At 39.8% G+C, this 21,915-nt stretch overlaps 1 protein-coding gene across 2 annotated transcripts in view; it reads right to left on the bottom strand.

The window, feature by feature from the left end:
• Positions 1 to 1,031: 1,031 nt before the first annotated feature.
• Positions 1,032 to 21,915, bottom strand: part of usp25 (ubiquitin specific peptidase 25) — a 49,552-nt gene continuing 28,668 nt past the window's right edge. Inside the window, exons 14-26 of one of the 2 annotated variants that reach the window (XM_084730572.1) lie at positions 21,335 to 21,573; positions 21,120 to 21,190; positions 20,792 to 21,020; positions 17,761 to 18,021; positions 17,147 to 17,286; positions 14,842 to 15,015; positions 12,977 to 13,072; positions 11,112 to 11,290; positions 9,953 to 10,031; positions 9,651 to 9,730; positions 7,151 to 7,274; positions 4,812 to 5,004; positions 1,032 to 1,915 (exon numbers count right to left, since the gene is read on the bottom strand). In XM_084730572.1, the coding sequence (XP_084586698.1) occupies positions 1,743 to 1,915; positions 4,812 to 5,004; positions 7,151 to 7,274; positions 9,651 to 9,730; positions 9,953 to 10,031; positions 11,112 to 11,290; positions 12,977 to 13,072; positions 14,842 to 15,015; positions 17,147 to 17,286; positions 17,761 to 18,021; positions 20,792 to 21,020; positions 21,120 to 21,190; positions 21,335 to 21,573 (2,038 nt within the window). In that variant the 3' untranslated portion in view covers positions 1,032 to 1,742. The remainder of the gene's footprint in view (positions 1,916 to 4,811; positions 5,005 to 7,150; positions 7,275 to 9,650; positions 9,731 to 9,952; positions 10,032 to 11,111; positions 11,291 to 12,976; positions 13,073 to 14,841; positions 15,016 to 17,146; positions 17,287 to 17,760; positions 18,022 to 20,791; positions 21,021 to 21,119; positions 21,191 to 21,334; positions 21,574 to 21,915) is intronic. The other variant, XM_084730573.1, reaches the window with a different exon arrangement.

The following is a 21,915-nucleotide window of genomic DNA, read 5'->3' as shown; positions in this document are numbered from 1 at the left end:
ATGGAGAGTATGTCTTATCCATTTTGCAAAAAGAAACGGAGGTAAGTTGGTTATGTCTTGCTGTCCATACTTACTGTCCACATGACGTGCTGCATCGCCATGGCACTGACACTCTGTATAAGGGGACTACTAAGGAAGGGAATGAACGTGTGGCTGCACTTCCAAGTGTGTGAGACAGCCGAGCAGAATTTCTGTCAGAATTTTACAAACCAAGGTTTCCCTTCTAGACAGGACTGAGAGAGAGGAGCAGAGTCCCAAAAATAGAAAATCAATTTGTGGTGGCCCTTGTTTTAATTGTGTCACCACACATAAACAAAATTCAAGGAAACACTGACATTCAAGCCAGATTTTTTTTCTTGATTCTGGAATCCTGCATGCAGGTATAGACAGAGTTGTCTTGGCTTTTAACAACAAACTACCTAACAAACCATCTTACGTGCCTCCTCTTCAAATGTTTGTGCATTACTGCCATGTCAGCATGATAGGTAAGGTCCATCTTACAGATCTTGCAGGCAGGTGAAATGCTCCCAGAATGTAGACATTTTGCTGTGCTTTGTTTACCTGTCACTTCCTGGTTGCTATGGCGCATGTGCACCTCTTTGCAGAGATGGGAAGGAACGGGAAGATGGCTCACTCGCTACTTCCATCAGCTCCGGAAAAACAATGTTTAGTTTAGCTCCAGAGTGTTTAAAACATGAGCAATGACATAACCAACGACTTCTCAACAATTAAATTCGTTGGCATCTAATTTTGCCATCAATTTCTGCAGCCCTAGATTGGTCCTCGCTCCTCCTCCTCCTCAAACAATGCTAGATGAAACTGAAATTCAGTCACTCTAAAATATGTTGTATGACTCAAAAATGAGGTCAGAGACAGGCTCAAACAATACAGTGTATGTCAAGCTTAAGAGGAAAAATTTTGGGGTGAAAGGGAATATTTCACTTCTAACAATGATGTGCAGTGGTAATAATTATGTCAGTACAAGTTAGTGTTGTGAAAGCACAGGAAAAAAATCAACATCAGGCAAAAGATCTGTTTATTTGGCCTAAAAGGGCCATAAATAAAATTTTATTCTCTCGATTTATTAACAAGCCACAGAAAGTCCATGGCTGTCTACCACAGCACTTAAAACATCTCATTCTGGCGCAGTCCACAAAGACATGAGACCCATTTGAGATACTCTGAGCCGCTGATAAATCTGAAGGCTCTCTTCCTTACTTCCTTAGAAAAATAAAACAAAACGTGGTAATACTGTACCAAACTGGAGGCAGAGCAGCAGGGTGATCCTTTTCACGCAGAGAGGGATGCTTTAGAAAGGGCTATGAGCGTGGTCGGGGAAGCTTGAATCAAACAGCAACAACAACAATAATAAACTATGAAAAACCCTCAAACTTTTTTTTTTTTGCAAAGCTGAAGAAGCAGAATGTGCTTGGCTTTCAACCACTGCAGGATTGCCACTGTTTCTCCATCAACTTCTCCTCTCTCGACTCTTTATTCCCTCCCTACAGTCCAGTCCAGTCCAGTCTGTCCTCTCCTCGTCCCTCCGTTGTGTTTTAAAATAAAAGTGAACTAATATTTATAATGATAAAACCTATAGCAGCAAAAGAGTAACAGAGGAATAACAGCTAGAAGCGAGTGACCCCTGGATTTATAAGGAAGGCATGGGTTAAGAGAGGTCCATGGATTTCTGCCCCGGGTCGGGCCTGTGATAAGGGAAGGGTGCCTGGCTGTCCCTCTTGAGCTCATCTCCCCTCGGCGGGCGCCCTGCAGAGGGCGACCATGATGCGGCTGAATCGCTCACACAGCTCCAGGGTGGAGTAGGTGGGCAGCTTGGGAGGGTCGTGGAAGCTTTTGATCTCCGTCGAGCAGTCCAGTAACTTGGGCAGGAAGTCGGTCAGCTTTTCCTGGAGGTTGGCTGCCAGCAGGAAAAGGAGGACGGACGGACAGACAGACAGAAAGACGGTCAATGATTAACTTTACGGGCCTTGAATTGCATGATTCTAAACAAAGAAATCACAGGGTAAATATTTTCAGTGTGATATCACAAGCATGTTCCACAACAGACAGAGATTGTAAAACTCCAGTGAATAGTGGTCTGGGTGATAATACTCAGCTTTTCCTGAACAAAGGCCAACAGCTGGCTCTCTGCACTGATACTGGGACATACTGATAAAAGCTCAGTCCCCTCCACTCCTATTTTTCTACCAAGACATGATATTCAGGAGGACTCTCTGGACGTTTCTTAGTGCCATCTGACAGACAAGCTTAAAAATGATTCATTGTAAGGAAATAACTTCATTGTCTGTTAATCTGCAGTTGATTTCTCTGAATATTCAATTAATTCTAAAGCCATTCAATTTCCAATGATTTATAAACTGAAAAATCATTAAATATTTAGCCATTTTGCTTTAAAAATGAAGATTAATTGCTTAACAAAACAGCAGCAGCAGAGCTGAGCGATCTCAAAGAGTGAGATGAGATATTATCAGACTCAGATTATGATATGACCGATTGCATTTTCTTTTGGGATTTTGTTCCCCCACTTGAAAAAAAAACTGTAATGACTCGTAGCACCAAACTATCCAGCTTTTTACAGCAGGCATGCAAACTGGTCGGGGGTGAAGACAGTGAGAAGGACGTGTGAGCAGATAAAAACACAGATCAGCTAAGAGGTCTGTGGTTATGCTCCCTGGAGATAAAAAAAAAATGAACTTTTTGGTGAATTTTAGGATCGCCCTGGTGCTGGTCAAAAGCCAACAGAATTACAAGATTGAGTACAAAGAAATAGGAAAACATATTTTAAGGATAACAGCAAAGTATAGACCAGATAATTAACACTTTATTATCATATCAAAATTTGTCTGGCCATGATTGTTTAAAATCTCAACAGTGTTCATCTTGCCCTGTTCTACCCTGCAGGATCATTTATAAGAATACATTAGAATAAACTCAAGGCAAAAGTTGCATTTTAATTCAAGGATGTGTGTCATTACCACAAAATTAATACTGGCCAATAAAAGAGAACACTCAATTATTAAAACAGGCCTTTTCTCTATCATTAGTGACTGCAAGCCAGTAAGACAGCAATCTGTATAGTTCATTTATCTGGTCATTGTTGGTTAATGTAAAGACCAGCAGCAAAAAACTCCTTTTCAAATCAGTTTTGTCCCGTTTTCTTTGGTCGAGAGCTCACTAATGCATGTATTACATATTGTACACATAATGTGTATTAATGGTAGTTAACAATGTTAGCTAGCTTGCTAAAAAATTCTGTTTCCTGCAATTTGATCTGTTACGTCAGGCTGCCTGTGGTACTTCCTTTCAGTTTTTTTTTTGCCCACACAGTGGGTCACAGTCTGATGGTCTAGGCTCACGCTGTACTCTGACTAGTGAATTGATTGGCTGTGGGTGCTTGCTGCGTTTTGTTGACAGTCCATGCACACACATCCACAGCATCAGATGTTCGAGCTCCACAGTGTTTAGAGAAGTTGCTTTGAGTACTGTAGGCCTGAAAAAATATTTCTCATCGTCTCCGCATCAATCATGTAGCTGACCTATTTTGGTTTCAAAATGGCAAATTTTGCAAGTTTGCATGCCTGCACATCTTTCCAGTAGCTATTATACTGATTGAAGTTAACTACTGCTCAGCAGCGACCAGCAGAAACACACACACACACACACACACACACACACACACACACACACACACACAGAACTTGAATATGACGATATGGTTATCTGCTATAATGCACTGTAATCTCATGAGAGGTTGTATCATAGAAGGGAGATACATCCCCTCAACTCAGCTTCAAGTCAAATCTAATGTTAGCAACACATTAAGTCTCACTATTCAGCATTTATAAGAAATACAAAAAAAATCTAAGACATGGTTTATAATGGGACTGCGACTAATGACTATGTTCACCATTGATTAATCTGCAGACAATTTTCTTGACTAACTGGAACTCATGACATTCTCACATTTGAGAGTCTGGAACTGACGAACATTTGTCATTTTTCCTTAAAAAATATCTATAATGATTAATCAATTATTAAAACAGTTACACATTAATTCACAGTTTATTGACTAAATAATTATCAACTAATTGTTTTAACTTTAGACAGGGGAGGGGATTTGATTTGACATACAAACAAAAAAAGTTGCAGCGCACATGGATATGTATCACAACACAAAGATATTCAGTTTACTGACTTTTTTCTTCAAGAAAAAAAAAACCTCAAAACAAACGATTATCAAAATAGTTGATGATTAATTTTATAATTGTTTAATAATTGATTAATTGTTGCAGCTTCAAAGTGGAGGCTGCTTTACACAGATAATGAATGACAATAAAACAGCTGTAATAATGTGAAATATATCTTCACAAAAGAAGTTATGTTTGGTAAATCATGTGCATTAATTAACACTTAAAATACATCTACATTATCTTAATGTATTATATTGAATGTTTAAATATGTATACTGTTTATTAATGCTGATTACTGGGACTGAAAGTAAAGTGTTACCAAGTTACTTTGACTTGAACTGATGAGGCCATTAAAGCTGGAAAGCTGAAATCATCTAAATCATTTTTAAAGTTTGTCTCCATCTCTTTTTTCGAGGTAAACTCAACATTGACACTGTCAGGTTTCCCAGGACAAGTGAAAATGCTGTTCACCCTCGGTGTGAACCGAGCAGTGGCCTGATTATGATGATCTTTGGCAGGGGTTCGGGGAATGTACTAGTAACCTAAGACTTCAACTCTCCAGAAATATCTAATAGATCTGTTCCTGCTCTCCCGGGGACTCACATTCCATCTCTTGGCCCAGGTAGGAGCACCAGCGGTTCCTCATGTCCTCCACTGCCAGCAGGTCCCTCTCTGTGTCGTGGACCAGCAGGAGAGGGATGCAGGGCACCACCAGCTCGTTCATGATGCCGAGCCCTGTGGTCACCTCCGGTTCTTCTCCCGACTCAAACATGGCAGCTGCTTGCTCGTTTAATTTCTGTGGGGGGAGAAGATTATATGGGCTAGTAAAACTACTGTGTAATACATTCATTTATTTAGGTGAATGTATACAGGAGATATAATGCTGCCATAGCATCGGTTATTTAGCTGTGGGCTACAACTTGAGACCCTTTTTTTAAACTTTTCGTGGGGCTTTTTAGGCCTTTATTTAGACAGGACAGCCAAAATGAGGACAAGAAAGTGGGAGAAAGAGTGAGGAGGCAACAAGCAGCGAAGGGCCACAAGGGGAAGTCAGACCCACAACCTCGGCACATGGGTCGAACGCCCCAGCAACTGAGCCACCAGGCCACACAGACCTGTTTTTTAAGCCAATATTTATTTAGTTTTGTCAAAGTGACATCAGTGAAAACATGCAGAATTAGCTTTTAGCAGCCTCAGGCTGCGCTGTACCCATGGATGTAGTATCACTGGATTGCTTGCAGTGGGCCCCTGGACACATATATGTAATGGGCCATTTCTACCTGGGCTTTTGGCTGTGCTGAGCCAAGCCTTACCGCTGAGCCAAAAGAACAGGGGACTTTTATTGTGAAGAATTTAAGGAAAGTGTGTGAATCCCAGAGACGTATATGGACGGTTTATCCGCTCGACATGAGCCTCTTTGAGCTCATCTTCATTTACAAGACACACCTTCAACCGGGTAGCCCAGTTGTAATGGAAATGCAAACCACTGCCGTGCTCCACTGATGGACCGAGTCAACCCCAGTCAAGCCAGGCCAGCTCTGTGTATGGAAAAGGACCAGTAAGGACCTTAAATGCCACCATGAGCTGTGTTAATAACTAAGTTCTTGTTGTTTTTAAACCACTGGCACACACCTGTCTCTTTCACCTCATACAGTATCTTTGCCACATGTCTCACACTCCACTTTCCCCTTCAAACCTCCCCTGGGGAGGTGCCTCACAGTTTGAAGCGTTCTGCTCTAGATTCAAGCAGGAAGGCAAAACTGTCAACTTTGTCAAAAACACACTTTTCTGACTATGTAATTTATTATCTCTGTATTACCTTTTGTAATTATTTTTACTTCAAACTATTATCTTGAGTGCTTTCATTTTAGATTAATTTCATTATTCTTGCTCTTTCTAGTGAAGTTTTCCATTTGCTCTAATACATAAGTGCTAGACGGCTGAAGTACTAACAGTAATCCCGAAGATATCATTAATATCACATAATATACTACATCCACTTGAACTGAAGTGGCTCCTGATGTTGTTGCCTGCATGTGGATACGAGCTTTTCTTCCTGTTCTTGGCCACAACCACCTTGCTGTCACAGACAAACTCCCTGACCTCCTCTCTGAGGAAACGACACGTTTTTTAGCGAGCCAGTTTGGAATCGGGGACTGTGAGATTGCTGGATTTGCAAAACATCCAAGTACATTAACTGTGTCAATGTTAGCAGTGTTTTCAATTAAAACAAGAGCTGAAGGTAAACAGCTGAGCGGACGCAGCCAGAGGTTCTGGCCAGAGATCTGAGATGACCGATCAGGCTGTGCAGAGCTGAGGTTTGAGGTTAGCTGAGGACACGCTTGTGTCTCATGGTAATGTGTTTACACTCGCTGGCCCTCCTGCTTCCTATTCCCACTCCAATGATTACATTATGAGCACAATGCTGGTGTAAGGTTACTGAGTGCAGCAGCAAGAGGGCCGCTAAAGACCAGTATGAGGCTGATCAGACCAAAATACCCTCAGCCCTAACCAATAATACCAGAGCACCGCCTGGAGCCTGGTGGGGGTGAAATGAAAAGGGGCTCACATCGCAACACTGAGAGGATTTTCATCTGTCAGTATCAGATGAAAAACCTTCAGTGGAATCTTTTGTGGGCTGCGAGCAAGCCAAAGCAATATCTCAGCAAAAGCAATTTGATTATAGTGCCACGGCTCAGTATTGAAGGGGAAACGTCTGGCCGTGTTAGTTTTGCTGAGTCACTTTAACAGAGGAAGTTTGATACAGGGGAGAGGGAGCGACAAGGAGGATCACAGGGAGAGAACTGCTGCTTGCAAAAGGTGTCACACCCTGCACACAGCTAATGCCCACTTTGTTTAATTGAAGAAATATGACATAAAGGAATAAACATATCCACTAATAGTTTGAAATAAATCACTGTGCTACTGCCTGAATGCCTCACCAGCAAACACTCTCGACGGTAATGACCGAGCAGCTCCTCGTCGTGCCCTCTGTACAGCCCTTTGGACAAAAGCTCCTTGTTGTACTGGTACGAGTATATCAGATACATCAGAGCCTCCACATAACTGCAAAAGGGAGAGATACACAGATGTAACGTTCAGATAAAAAAGAATCAAAGTTGTGCTAAGAACTTGGGGAGTAAAACATTTCAAAGAAGAAATAAACTCGATGAACTCACTGCACAACTATAAAGCAAGGAGTTACAAAGGCTGAGAGCTGCTGCCCTCTGCAGGTGCAGGATACAAACAGCATTTAAAGAGGAAAAGTCAAGCATTTGTAAAGTACCAGAACCTTTATACACACAGCAATCAATATATACAGTCACTTTATTTATTTTGCCAGCTGTTCATATTAACTATGTATGCTTTGTTCATGATTATTAAATACTCGCTATTTTCATTCTTTATTTCATTTACCAGTGCTTCTCCTTTATCACTAAGTATCGCCCCTATCTTTGATCGAAACCATTTTCAAATTTGTATTTTTGTTTTTCTGTCCAGTCACAACTTACTCCTGGTCTCTTTTCAAAATATATTTCAGCATAATTCTCAAATCCATCATTACAACACAAAGAAGAAGAAAGAAATCTTCATCCCAACTTCTTCAGGAAAACTTTTTCCCCTATTTTCTGTTGGATCCAGAGGACCTCATTGTTGGAACAGTTTACCAAGTCACATTAGAATTAAAACTAGCCCAAATTCATTCAAGAAGCAAACCATCCATTTATTGTTGGTCTGGTTCAGCAATGCAACACCATAATCATGTATGTATGTACCAATAATGTTTTTTTCTGTAGCTGTGTCATGCAGTTTTTGCACTCCTATTTTTTGTACAAACAGATAAAGTCTGTTTGCCTGCATGTTGAATGTGTCACATTAGGAGGGCAACAACAAGCCTTCACGTTTTTTGGCTCTTTCTGCGCATTTCAGTTATTCATTTAACTTTTTACTTCCCTGTCACCATGTCTCTGTCATCTGTATGTATATATATATATATATATATCTTTTATCTTTTTTTCTCTTCTTATGTACAATAACACACAATTGATGATTAAAGGAGTGAGTGTTGAAATGAAACGGCAGAACATGTTAAAGATTAGAGTCTATTCAAATTCATGCATATTCTGAACTTTAAAAACCTTTAAAAACTGTTAACATTATGCATTTTCCAACATTTCATGACTTTGTACAAACCCTCCAGGTGACAATACAACATTTACTGGCTGCTACAGATGGAAAATTAACTGAAAATATATGTTAGTTGCAACACAAAGCTTGGTAACATTTTCTATGAAGACCACATCTATGGTGTTTGACTGGGGCTTTGTGAATTATGATGCATTCATGATGCGTTTTGACTGCAGTTAAACACACAATGCTTTCTGATGCTCTATAAACAGACATAAAACATTATAGATGTGACTTATAATGAATTAAAAGTAGAGCTACAACCTAAAATCAGTGAATTATTTAATTAATTACCACCTCTTTTGATCATCGTGAAACAGTCATTTTTCATGACAGAATGTCCAAATTTTCTTATTTCTGTTTCTCAAATGTGAATATTTTCTGTTTCTTCACTCATATGGAAACGTTCCACACTATAGCTTAAACATATACACTGATAACTTATGATACTACATGGACTATAATAACTTACAAGGAGTCCTTATTACAGTTGATTGATAAGGTGTGTACAGTTAAGTATAGATCGTCATAATGTGTTATAAGCCCTGTCAGTTATCTTGAAGTTTATAACTAGTTAAGAGCATGCATAAGACACTTGAACTTATACTGCACAGTAAGTCAAATCTATAATGTTAAAATGACTGTTGAAAATTGGTGCTGGTACAGAGGGATGGTTATTGTTTATAAAATTATGATACAAGTATCCTTAAAGTGATACTGATACCAATAGAGTACTTCACTCAATACGTTTTCTTTCACTTTGGTGGCATCTCAGACTAAAATGCCACCTCTATCAAATACACCATGCTCGACTTCATCACCATAGACTGTAGATAGTAGCTGCTAGTTGTAGCGATGGTAGTGGGCCACACTTGAATCAAAAAAACACACAGTGATTGGCTGCATGCAAAACCATACAAATAGTAATTTTTTCTAGATCTGAGTATAAAATGATTGAATGTAGGTATTGTTGGACTGGAGAAGTTTAGAAACTCCATGCTGGGTTATTTCAGTCGATACCTTAAAGGTACTGAGTACCAATACCCAGGCGTACTGTTGATATAGTGAATCAGAAAGCATTATGTGTGTTTATGAGTGTAGTCCTGAAGCATTATGAATGCCCCGATAATGCATTATACATGTGGTCATAGAAAGTGTTACCCAAAGCTCTTTCAAGACAGTAGGAGTCTTGAGTGTTCTTTTTTTTTTACAATGTTGAATATTAGGATGAGCACTGGAAAGGCGTCACCATACTTTGTCTTCTGAAAGAGCTCCAAGCCGGTCACCATGAAGATAGTTGTCTCGCGGAAATTCCGGTAGGCCTGATGCCACATCTGATAACAAGAAACATAATTTACCATAGGCAAACTGAAGGCACTGAAGTCCGAATCCAACAAGTCACATTGACTGGCATACTAATACTTGCATTTTTAAAAGGACAACTGTGTTACAGCAAAGGCTATAAAGACAATGTATAATACTGCATTAAAGTCAGTACACAAGGACTCAAATCTACTATTTTAGATAAATAAAACCCAGGAGACACCTCTGCTCACCTCATATTCATCCATGTTGACCTCCTCGGGCTTAATTAGGTCCAGTTTGGCACGTGCCACATTCATAATGCTCTTACATCTGTGGGGAAAGGTGGGGAGACGGAAAGGAGGGACCGGCGTTAGCGACGAGATGGTGAGTCATTGTGAGGTACTCCAGGAGATGAAAGAGTCCACCCTGCCCCTAGGCCTTAACATGGCCTAATGAATCACTCTTTAGTGCTGAGAGGAGAAGTGAAACGCTCCTCCGGAGGCTCCTATTGAGGCCACATGCACACATAAATCTAATTATCTCGCTCAAAATAGAGGAGAAGGGAGAAATCAATTTTTCACTCATGAATATGGATCAAGGCCAACAAGCGTAGTTGAAAAGTTTTAAGAGATAGTAGGGGGCATTACATACCCTAATGACAGAGCATCACAATGTTAATGGGGAGGGAGTCTTGATATTTGCCAGCAGTATTAAAAAAAAAGTCATTATTAGACATGAGTCTCCTAAGATTTGTGTTTGAACAAAAGACAGAGGGAACACCATCAGATAGGATCTGCAGCTGAAGTGCATTGTCCAGATGAGAGAACTGCCAGTGATGACAGTAAACCTGTACGTCAGAGTCAAGGTCTCTGCTGCCACCTGCTGGTCGTACTGAGAGCCTGATTTGGAGCGCAAGTTTAAGACTACCAGAAAAAAGAACAGGAAGCACTTCATTGCATTTTTAAATGCAAAGTTGAAGGCAGAGTGTTCAGTCTAATCCACACATTCCCAGAGAGAGGGAAACTTTATTTAGCTCCGTAAATAAAAAAGAACATTGAATACATACTGCAAATTTAAGATTTATATCTGCAAAGCATTGAAAATGTGCATCTTATTTTACTGATGAGAGGAAAAGGACCTGTTAATTCCGTTAAAATGCACTTATTTATATGTATTTATTTCTTACTCCTAAAGTTTTAATGTGTTTATATGTTTTCAATAAAGTGTCAAGATAATATAACGTGATGTAAAAATGGCTATAAAATCTGGAATGTTCATTTATGCACAAATGAATACTTCCCAGAATTTATTGATAAGGCCTATTGAGAATTTGGTCATAATGCTTTGTCATTTTTAAAAAGTGGATTCCCAGGAAAAAAAAAAAAAAAAGCAAACACTGGTCTAACCAACCTCTCATCGAAGGCCAGGTTCCTGTCAGCAAACTGTGTGAGCAGAGTCCTCTCCAGGATCTTCTTAGGCGCCTGGTTTTGGATGAAGTAGACGATGATGTGCTGTAGTCGGTAGTCATTCTCAGGAGATGTGTCCTCTTGGGCGAATCTCAGAAGACGGGCATACTCCAGCTTTATGGCCTAACCAGACAGACAGAGAAGCAACATCATGGTTAAAAACTTGACATGAATACTACTAGTTATTCTGGTCCTCTGGAGTTGAGAATTTAAAAGGCCACCCGCAAAGGTTTCCAATTAAATGAATTTTGGAGTGTTTTTCCATCATAAAGCAAACTTTTGGACAGATCATTTTGAATTGATTTACTGCGTCACAGTGCAGAACATCTCTATAGGAGACTAAATGCGTCTCCATAGGACTAGAACATTAATCTCAAATATCATAGAAAATATTTCAGTAATATATCAATGTCGCTTCTGCACTTCTCTCTCTGAACTGGAAAACGGTTACATATACAATTTAACAAGACTATTATTGAGTATTATTAATAATGCATTTGTGGAAATCTTTCTCAATATATTATTGGCTTCTATTGGAATATAGATCTGTCACATGTGACTTCAGGCTACGTTTTGATTGCTGAGACTTGGGACACAAATGCTCAGTTTAAAAGGGCAGGCCACAAAAGTTCAAAACAATGATTATTCTAGAAACGTTAAAGGTTCTGGCTGGATGTAGTCATTACAATAATTTGACGTGCTATACCGAAAGTTAAGTGAGTTAAGAGCCGAGCACCTGTGCAGGACAAGTCTGAATACAGTCAACTTTCACCTCAAACACAACCCATGTGGTTTGTAAGGTTTCAATCACTGTTGAGTTACAGTTACTATAATAGTTACTAAATGCTAGGGATGCCCTGATCATGTTTTCTTGCTGCCGATCCCAATCATATATAAGCCATATCTGCTGATATCGATTGATAACAGTACTGTAGGTCACTTTGACATTAAGCCAAATCATACCACTGATACCAAATGTCAGCAGTCGGTGTCACCAGTGACTCAGCTGTTTCCCAGTGGAACATAATGAGCTGAATGTGTGTGGAGTTGCATGTCATTGAGTTTTCTCAACATGTACAAAAGGTTTTTGTCCACTGAAACGCTCAAGGGCTTTTAGTTGAAACAGGAAGTGTTGAGTTTGTATTAATAACATGAAGCTGTAACTTTTAAAGGGCAAATTGCAGCTGATCAAAAGGCCTTGCACTTCTGCTGCTACTGACCATTGATGTAAATCTGAAATGGATCCTACTGACAAACTATAGCTGACTGATCACCTGACTAATATAGTAAACAGAAGTGATAAGCATGAGTGAAAGAATTCTATTAGTTACATTGAAAAGGAAAACCTGAAAAGGTTAACTGACTAGATAAATGAGGGTTGGATTTTACTGTGCAAGCTGTGTGAGAGTTTTTCAACGGATGTTTTGATAATTTTGCCATTTTAAAAATGGATGCACCATCAATAATAAACCTGGAGAGCATGTTTTGAATTGATTCTACCTTCACCAGGAGGAAACACAAGGCAACATGGGGTGAGTAACTGACAAATCATGTTGTGGGAGGAGTGCTCCTTGTGGTTAGTTAGCATGCAAGAATAAAACCAACTCAGCTGAGAATTGGCTGAAGTTTACTGTATCGATCTGGGCATCCCTACTAAATACTTTAATAGTGTTTTTATCTGTCTCACTGCACTGTAAGAAAGAACACAGCAGAAGACAAAGAAATGGATGCACATAAAAGAAGAGAAGAAGGTTTATGGAGGTGGAGTGGGTTAGAAATGAGGGAAGGAAAAGAAGAGATGGTGTGTACCTTAAAAAAGGCTGCCTCAGGCCCATTCTTTTCATAAACGCTGCTGGTTTTGCCAATGGCCATAATTATACCCTGCATGTTGGGGGTCATCATCGCCTGCCCGGGAAGCAGGAACCATGTTAAACACAACAACAGGTCCTTGTGACGAGCCGAACAAGGTCGACCACTATGTTTTACATGCTCTGAGGCGCTACAATAAAGCATACCACAGTCTGGGCATGCTAGACATCACTCAGCAGTCCATGCATTGGTTAGAGTGACACGATTGTGAGGGACACAGCCAGTCAGTTCAATGGCACAATGCGCAATCCTCACAAGGATAATGTGTGAAAACCAAGGCAGCCATGTGACAGCTGTGTGTGACAGATAGCCAACAGTGCGGGGGACAGGCTGGAATACTGACAACTCAGAACATACTGACCTAAAACTACTGCTGTTATCAAGCCAACCCAAAAGAAAAAGGCACTGCAATTCCATGAAAACTGCATGAAATCTGTGCAAACTATAATTGACATCCCCTGTAAGTGCATTCTGCTTTATATACAAGCACCAACATACAACAGCTTATTCAAATCACAACATGAGCCTTTGTTCTTGTCTTTTTTCACCTTAGAGTCACTTGTGTGAAGAAGCACAATTAAAGGGATAGGATTTTTAAGTGGGGTTGTATGAGGTACTTATCCATAGTTAATGTATTCCCTACATAATGTATTACGTACCAGTAGAGGGGGGTTGACAGGATCCCAGTTTGTAGAAGCAGTAGGAACACTGGGGTAGGAAGCTAAGCAATGTACTACTGTGCTCACGGTTATAACAAAAGAATTTTAGCTGCCTAAAAAAGGTCAGACAGCCTTTTTACGATGGGAAATCACTCTTATATATTACCTAAATATCACTCAGTCCAAAGCAATCAGACTCCTTTGGAAAAAAAAAAACCCAGTAATTTTACCTCGCAGGAGTTTCTGGTCTACCGCTGCCTCGATTGGTTAGTTTGTGTTATTGTGTGACTTGAGTGAAACCAAACTTACCCCTTAAACACAGAAATCACACTCAAAAAATAAACTTAATATCAATTTAAGTGTATGCAACTATAATTGGAATATTTTCATTGCTCTTTTTTGAGAGTGGGCAGCTGTTTCCACTGTTTTACTGCTGCCTTGACTGGTTAGTGTCTTTGTGTTATTGTATGACTTCAGTGTTTTAAAGATCAGGGCAGCGGCTGACCAGCCACTCCAGTGTTCTGCAAGATAAAAATACTGTTTGTGCCAGGAGTCTGGTGGATTTGGAGAGACTGATAATCTGTCTGATGGCAAGTTTAAGCAGTGAAAATATTCTAAATATAGCGTGCACATAAACAGATTCAACTTCTCGTTAGGTAAGCTTTTTAAATAACCAAATCTTGCTGCTGACCCTGTCCACCGCAGTACATTGCTTAGTTTCCTACTGCCGGACTCTTGCTGCTTCTCTAAACTGGAGGCGTATGACCACCATCTGCTGTAGGTAATACACTGACTATGGATAAGTACCTCATACAACCCCACTTCAAAAAATCCAAACTATCCCTTTAAGCTTTCCGCAAAAGGTCACCCTGTCTTTGTGCCAAGATGCAGACTGGCTCAAGAAGAGACTTTTCACACAAGAGTAACACAGGAAGGCCAACAAAGAGGTCAGTCTTATTGCGCAGCATTTTCAGCCTCAAGCCAATTCGGGAATCAGTTGGCGTCAAGTGTCAGATTTTCTCAGGTGTGAAAAACCTTGTGTAGAGCCATGTGAATGGGCAATGATGCTCTCACTCCATAAATATCAAACAGGCACAGACTTCTCAGCACAAAAAGGGAGAGAAGGTTCGTCTGGGCGAGAGCTACCTCGTCATCATACCCCCCCTCTTCTGACTCAATGACAAAGGTTCCAACATTAGGAATGGCCACCTCGACCGTGCGCTGGCCAGGGGACTCATCGTCCGTGACCAGGTCAGGAGGAGGGGTGGAGGGGGTGCTCACCTGGACCTCAGGCTGAGGGGAGGTGGAAGGGGGAAGAGACTGTAGAGAGAATAGGACAGATGAAACATGAAGGATGGAGTACTGGTGGAAAGGCAAGGAACTTTAAATGTAAAGGGAAAAATACAGTAAAATATTTGAAAAATATTACGTTTAAATATAATAAAAGCTGAACACTACAAGATTTGATGTTGTCACTGACACTGTCTTTTCCAAAACCAGGCTGCCTGATAGCTCAAATAACTTTCAACACTTGGTCAGACTCACTGGGAACAACTGTGGACATGGTGTTGGAAAGTTAAATAAGCATGAAATAGGGTTGATAATAGCTGTGACAAGCTCCCTTCCTGACGCAATTCAAATGTAACAAAGGGGAGGACAAAATCTATAGTTCTCCTTCTGTGCAAAAATGCATTCTAAAGTTCCGCTGAAGCCAATGTCAGTGTTACTATTCTTCACGGCAGCTCAGCAAGGAAACTGTAGTGTTTTGAATAGATTTGAACCGATTCTTTAGACCCGATTTGACTGACTTCTGTTGACTTGGGGGTAGTGGAAACAATTAAACACAAGACAAACATACTGTATTGTATGGTGGATTTGTTAGCAATCAGTACTTATTTACACAACCAGTAGCTGGAGCAACATTATTATTCATTTTGAGTTGTGTTTCTGACTAGTCGACAATTGTAATTCCAGTACTTTCTTCCTTTTGGCTCTGGTTTGGTCTTTTTTGTTCACCAGCTAGTCCCAAACTTAAGCCACACTCCCACTGCTGTTACAACTCAACTCAGCTTGCTTTTGGTACTTCCACTTCATTTTCCACAAATCCAAATATCAAATACAGCAGCTTTACCTTCTTGTATTGGCACTTAAAATTGTTGATTTTAGGAGCCAAAAAGATGAGACTACATTTATAAGGGGTGAGAGAAAAAAAAAGATTCTGCGAAATAATGTTTTTCTTCTTTTTATGATTCTTAAATTGATTTTTTTGACTGCTGAATTATTTGTTTAAATATCTATAAATAACTAGCTCTTAGTCTGTTAGCTTGATGATAACATATAATGGGAATTCATATTGATGTACCGACAAAAATTAGCATTGCAGTAATATTTTCTTAAACAGATCCAGTTTCCTTCACCTGCATAGCATAAAACAATGTGTGTTAATAATTTTAGGCATTTATTTCCTCTGATCTGTGGAAACAAATAATAGCTGCTGACTCAACTAACTCAGTCTGCTTCATCACTCCACACTGGTCAACTACATCAGTCATTTTGGCCTAACATCTTGTTTTATTTATTATTTTCTCATGGCACCAGATTGATGAGCAGGAACAGCTAAAGCAGGGCTGCACAATTAAATGGAATATTATCAAAATCAGTCTGGCCATGTGCAATATCCAAATCGCAGAACCAGAAATAAATCACAATTTTTGTGTGAGAAGACAGAATTATAATGAAGTACTTTAGTGCTGCAGAGCTGCTCTGGCCTAAAAATCTTGTTCTCCAGATGAAAGAAAAACTTTCGTTTCTTTGGTACAGACCCCAACAAATATCACATAATCACAACTTTAATAGTTTAAATAGTCAAAATAATCTCAATATGACTTTTTTGCTATACTGTGCAGCCATAAGCTAAAGTATTTACTACTTAACTAATACTACTATAAGCAGTATAGCAATAATGCTGCTTAAATAAAGTTTTTGGAAACTCGATAGATTATAAAGTCTCTAAAAATGTATAATTCAATTCACATGATCTAGAGCTAAAAAAGCACCTAAAATTGAAATAAATTGTAATATTTATAATTATATTTATACAGTAATTGAAACACTTAGGAATCACAAAACATCGAATCAGGACCCAGGATAGTGATCCTATTAAATCAGGGGATATGTGTATCGTCCCAGCCCTAAGATTTAATATAATAAATGATAAAACAGGATTCACAACTTCTCCTAATGGTGCTCTCTGAGACGAGTTACTCCAGGGGAAAAATATGACCGTGGATGACATAAAATAAGACAAAATAAAAACGCAGGCATATACAATTCAGTTTGATGGTTAATATGAACAAACTGACATGTTAAAAAAGACGGGAGGCACATGATGGGTGACGATGATTTGGTGGAACTGTGGCGTTTGTTGTGTGCCGAGTGACTTTTTACATACTGCATTTAACAATGCCTCAGGGTTTCTCTCATCCTGTTCGGCAACAGCCCTGGAGATGGCCCGCTCCGTGTCCTCCTGCAGGTGCTTGGAGTCATTTGTGGGCGACGGCTGCTCCATGTACTCTGGGTCCTGCTGGGGTACTGCAGGAAGGAAACAAAGATATCAGGAAAATGTACAAATGCATTTCAAGTTTTCTTTTTACACAAGCATTTTGTACAGGTTCGTCATCCACAAAAATGCCAAAACAGCAGTATACTGGGTGTAAATGCATTTGCTTTTGTGTGAACATGATTGCAGAGTTTATCCACCTGTCATAATTCAACAGAAATACACTGGAGTACTGTGGCCTGAGTGGTGAACTTCTTAGTTTACTTTCAAACAGCAACCACTTTTCAGTCAAGACCTTTACTGTAATATATTGTATACAATATGATATACAACAGTATGTCTGAGGGAGTTAAGAGTTATAAGGCTGCTTGCCAATATTTCAAGGTCATTTCTGCATCCTTTATAACTCTCTAGGGAAGAAGAGTTTTATCCGTATTTATCTTCCTACCATGTATTGATTCTCTATTAAGTATTCTACTCCGTATTCTGAGCGCCATGACCCTGACCTGCATTGTCTGGAGGGCTGGACTCAATACTCATGGGCTGAGGGGAAGAGGAGGAAGTGGAGGTGCTGGATGCTGCTGAGGCAGCCGCGGCCGCCGTGGCAAGGGCCAGCTTCTCCTGCTGGGCCTTGCGGGCCTGCAGGGTGTCCCACTCCTCGATCTCCTTGTCGAACAGCTCGTTGTCCTCCTTCACGTACTGCTTCAGGTCTGGAGGCAGTTTGTCCATGCCGCTGAGGATCTGTCCCGTCTCTTTATCAAACTCCTCTGCGCAGGCGACAGAAAGAGACAATGAACATTATCTGGTCTGCTAAAACAGACTAGTAAATGTATGTTTTGTATTAATGCTGTAATCTGAAATTGCTATTTATTTTCATTGTCATACTGAGGGTTCATACACCTTTCATACACCAGTAAAATTCAAGCATGTTTCAAGTACTTTCAAGGCACCTAAACACGACTCTCAAAGCCTTTATCATCACATCTAAATTTTTACTACAATATCTAACTGTGAATTCCAAATTTGTCAATAAAAAAAAAAATATTAAAATATTTTTGGCTTACATGAGTGATGTGTGATTGCAGATGAAACATCAGATTTCTTGAAAATCAAGCATTTTCAGTCGAGCTTAAGGCAATATTGGGATATGAAATACCGAACACATGGAAAGTCTTGTACCTAAGCAACCTGACAAGAGAAACTGCTCAACGTAAGGACCGATATTTGACCAAAATCCTTTTAGCAGCAACGTAGAAGGCTACTACCAGGAAATGGCACACAGAGGACCCTCCTATTTTAAGTACGTGGGAAGACATTGTTGAGATGTATGACATGGAAGGACTCACTCATTTACTGAGACTCCAACAGTCAGAATTCACAGAAAAATGGACCGAATGGACTGAATATAAAGACCTATCTAAACCATCTAAATCTAAATCTCTTGATGGTCACAGCAAACATGTTTCAGGTGAACATTAGGATGAGCACTGTAATGACCTGTGTAATTGTAATGTACCTCAGTGACACTTTTTGTTTATTTTGTTTGTTTTGTACATTTGATCTGTGATAATGAATTGAAAAGCAATAAAATTTAAGTAAACATCATTTTCAGTTAGCATATTTAAGCATAATTAAAACTGAGCATTTTCCAAACTTTAAAGACTTTGTACTGACACTATACAAATACAACAAAAGTGCTTTACTTAAACCTACTGCAAGGAGTTTGTAACTGGTTATGAAACAGTCTCAATTTAATACTGATGCCTCGTTATGACCTACATGAGCAAATCAGACAGAAGATGCCATTTATATTTTATAAATTTATAGTCATTCTTGCTGCCTGCCACTGGGGCAGTTTCCCCATAAAATCAGATGAAACAAGTCTGTTTACATTTTCCCTGGTAAAAGTTACAGACTGTAGTACATCAGCTAATTAAAACGAAGAAAGAGAAGTTTCATTTAGATGATTTTATTATTGACATTAGTTTTTGTTATTATGGCGGTGGAAATAGCGGCTTTTGTCCACAAGGGCCTCCAAAATCCACACAAAATCAAAGTTCCTTCAGCTTCACTACCTTGATTTAATTGAGTCAACAGAACGCCAAATCTATTAAAAATTATTTTATTCTGTAAGTTGGTCACTAGGGGTGCAACACAAAGCTAGACAGAAGTAGGTAGAAATTGTCTAGACTGCTCACAGAACATGTAAAACAACTGAATATTTTGAACCACTACTGTTTGACAAATTTAAAGGGAAAATTTGCTTCTTTTAATGTGGATGTCCAATCGATGTCGATGGTAAATGTGGTCAACTGAAGCAATATCTTCCTCAGTGCTGCTATATTAAACACCAAGTTCTCCTGCAGCAAAATGTGCTGTTCTTCCTGCACCAGTGATGTCACAGTGATGTCGCTGGGGTTAAGGAAGAACTACAAGCTGTTTCAGCCTGGATTTCTAGTCACCACCTGGGTAGCAAGGGACCGTGCTAGATTATTATTTTTGTCACTCAACGCTATGTTTTGGCCAACATAGTGGTAGCTATTGGCTCGGGTGGTGATATACAGCAACATGGGCGTGGGCATCACAATCTTGGGTGCAGTGCATTCTGGTACATGTAGGTCCCGCCAGCAAGGCTCTGTGAGCAGGAGAACTCAGCTTTCTCTGTCAATATAGCAGCACTGAGGAATTTATTGTCTCTACATTTATCATCAACTCTGACTGAACATGTACAAAAAAGTTTGATTTCTTTCAGAAATGTAATATTTTTAATTTAGATGTTGTCATATCTCTTCAGAAGGTTTTATCAGCTCATATACAAATAATGTTTTTGTATTTGTTCACATTAGAGATACAACTAATAATTATTTCCACTGACAATTAATCAATTAATTAATCCTGTCACAATCTTATCTGTTGAAAAATAGGTCCAAACATTCCTCAAGTCGTTTCTGTAATGAGTCATTTCACGATGGATCAATCTGTTGATATTTTTCCCATATATCAATAACTTGTTTGGTCTATATTAGTCCATAAAATGTCGAACAGTATCAGTGTTTCCCAAAGTGCAAGATGATTCAAAGATATTCAGTTTACTGTCAGAGAGAAGTAAAGAAACCAGAAAAATATTCACATTTAAGAAGCTGAAATCTGAGAATTTGGATATTTTCTTCTAAAACCGATTAACTGATGATCAAAATGGTTGTCAATTAATTTAATAATCGATTTAAAAACAATTCAATGATAAATTGTTGCAGCTCTAGTTCACATCCCCCCACATTTGAAGGTTTGAGATTACATGATAACTGATGAGGGAGCAAAAAGGTTTACGCAGAAAGGTCTTTCATTTGATGACAGGAGACATGTCGCCCATGACTGAATCAGTCCTTTTCCTGATAAATAAGTAGCACATGCTATCTTATGTTTTTGAGAAAAATGGCTGAATTAATAAACAGAGAAAAAGACCACCCTCTGCACAATTCCCACAACTGTTCAGCAGACATACAGTTTATGAACTCTACTCTTTGTATCCATGTGTACCTTCTATGAGGAAGGGCTTCTTGTCGTTGATATACATGAGACAGTAGGCACTGGCGTTGCGGTAGCCTCCGAACGAGTCCCTGACCAGCTCCTCCCAGGATGACTTGGTGACAGAGATGTCGTTGTACTTCATCCAGCAACGCTGATGTGGGTCATAGATGTAAGCCCAGTAGTGGCCTGCGTTAGCCTGGCCTTCATGGACCAGCACAGCATGGAGCCGGTATGGAACCTGGAAAAACACATAGAGCATTTAAAACACTACAAATAGAGCAGTTGATGTGACTTTCTGTATTGCAAATATGACCGATTACAGCAAACTGCTGCTCACCTGCATCATAGATTTGTCAGAGTACATTAGCTCAATGGTTCTGTGGATTCTGGTTATGCTGCCCTGCAGATCTGGTGGAAAAGAATCATACACAATCAATTAATAAGTTTATTTTTGCAATATTATAGAGAGCAATGGACAGGTTAAATCATGCTGAAGGATCCACAACAGAGACTCATAATTAGGGGCTACAAATGGGAGACAGTTAGACCCACCACGTGTGTCATTTTCCACTTCACTCCTCCAGCGATGCAAGCAGCCCTCGAGCACCCTCAACTCTTCTTCAGTGATGTGGCGCGGCGCAGGGTGCATGGGGAGGTCGGGAGGTAGCCGGGACTGGGTGAAGGGCTTATGAATAGGTACTCTCTGCTGCTGGGCTGCAGTGGGAGCTGTAGTGGGACCTGAGGCAGGGCCTGAGCTCTCGAGGGGAGGCAAGGAGTCCTGCTCGGTTGTGCTGAAGAGTGAGAAAACAGTATATAAATTAAAAAATAAAAGAAGGCAGGTTCCACATTCCATTACCAGCCTCTCTGCTTTCAGCTTAAAATAATGAAAAACTGAATCCTATTCAGGTTTGATGGTCAAAGCAGAAATGTTGACATTGCCACGGAGGTTAGCTTAGGGCAGTGTGCAGCGTGGCCTCTGAACAAAGCAGCTCACAGTAGTGCTGTCTGAGAGGTATGTAACTCTGTGCTTCATAAAGTATGTAGCAGACAGGGTGTGTCTACTCAGGTTAAGATGTAGTCATCCAGATTCAATTTTTTTGTTTGTTTTTTTAGCATGTACTGCACTTGCACTG

Source organism: Lutjanus erythropterus, chromosome 11, assembly GCF_056507025.1.
Source record: "Lutjanus erythropterus isolate fLutEry1 chromosome 11, fLutEry1.hap2, whole genome shotgun sequence".
NCBI classification, from domain to species: Eukaryota; Metazoa; Chordata; class Actinopteri; order Lutjaniformes; family Lutjanidae; genus Lutjanus; species Lutjanus erythropterus.
This window is presented reverse-complemented; position numbering and strand designations above follow the sequence as displayed.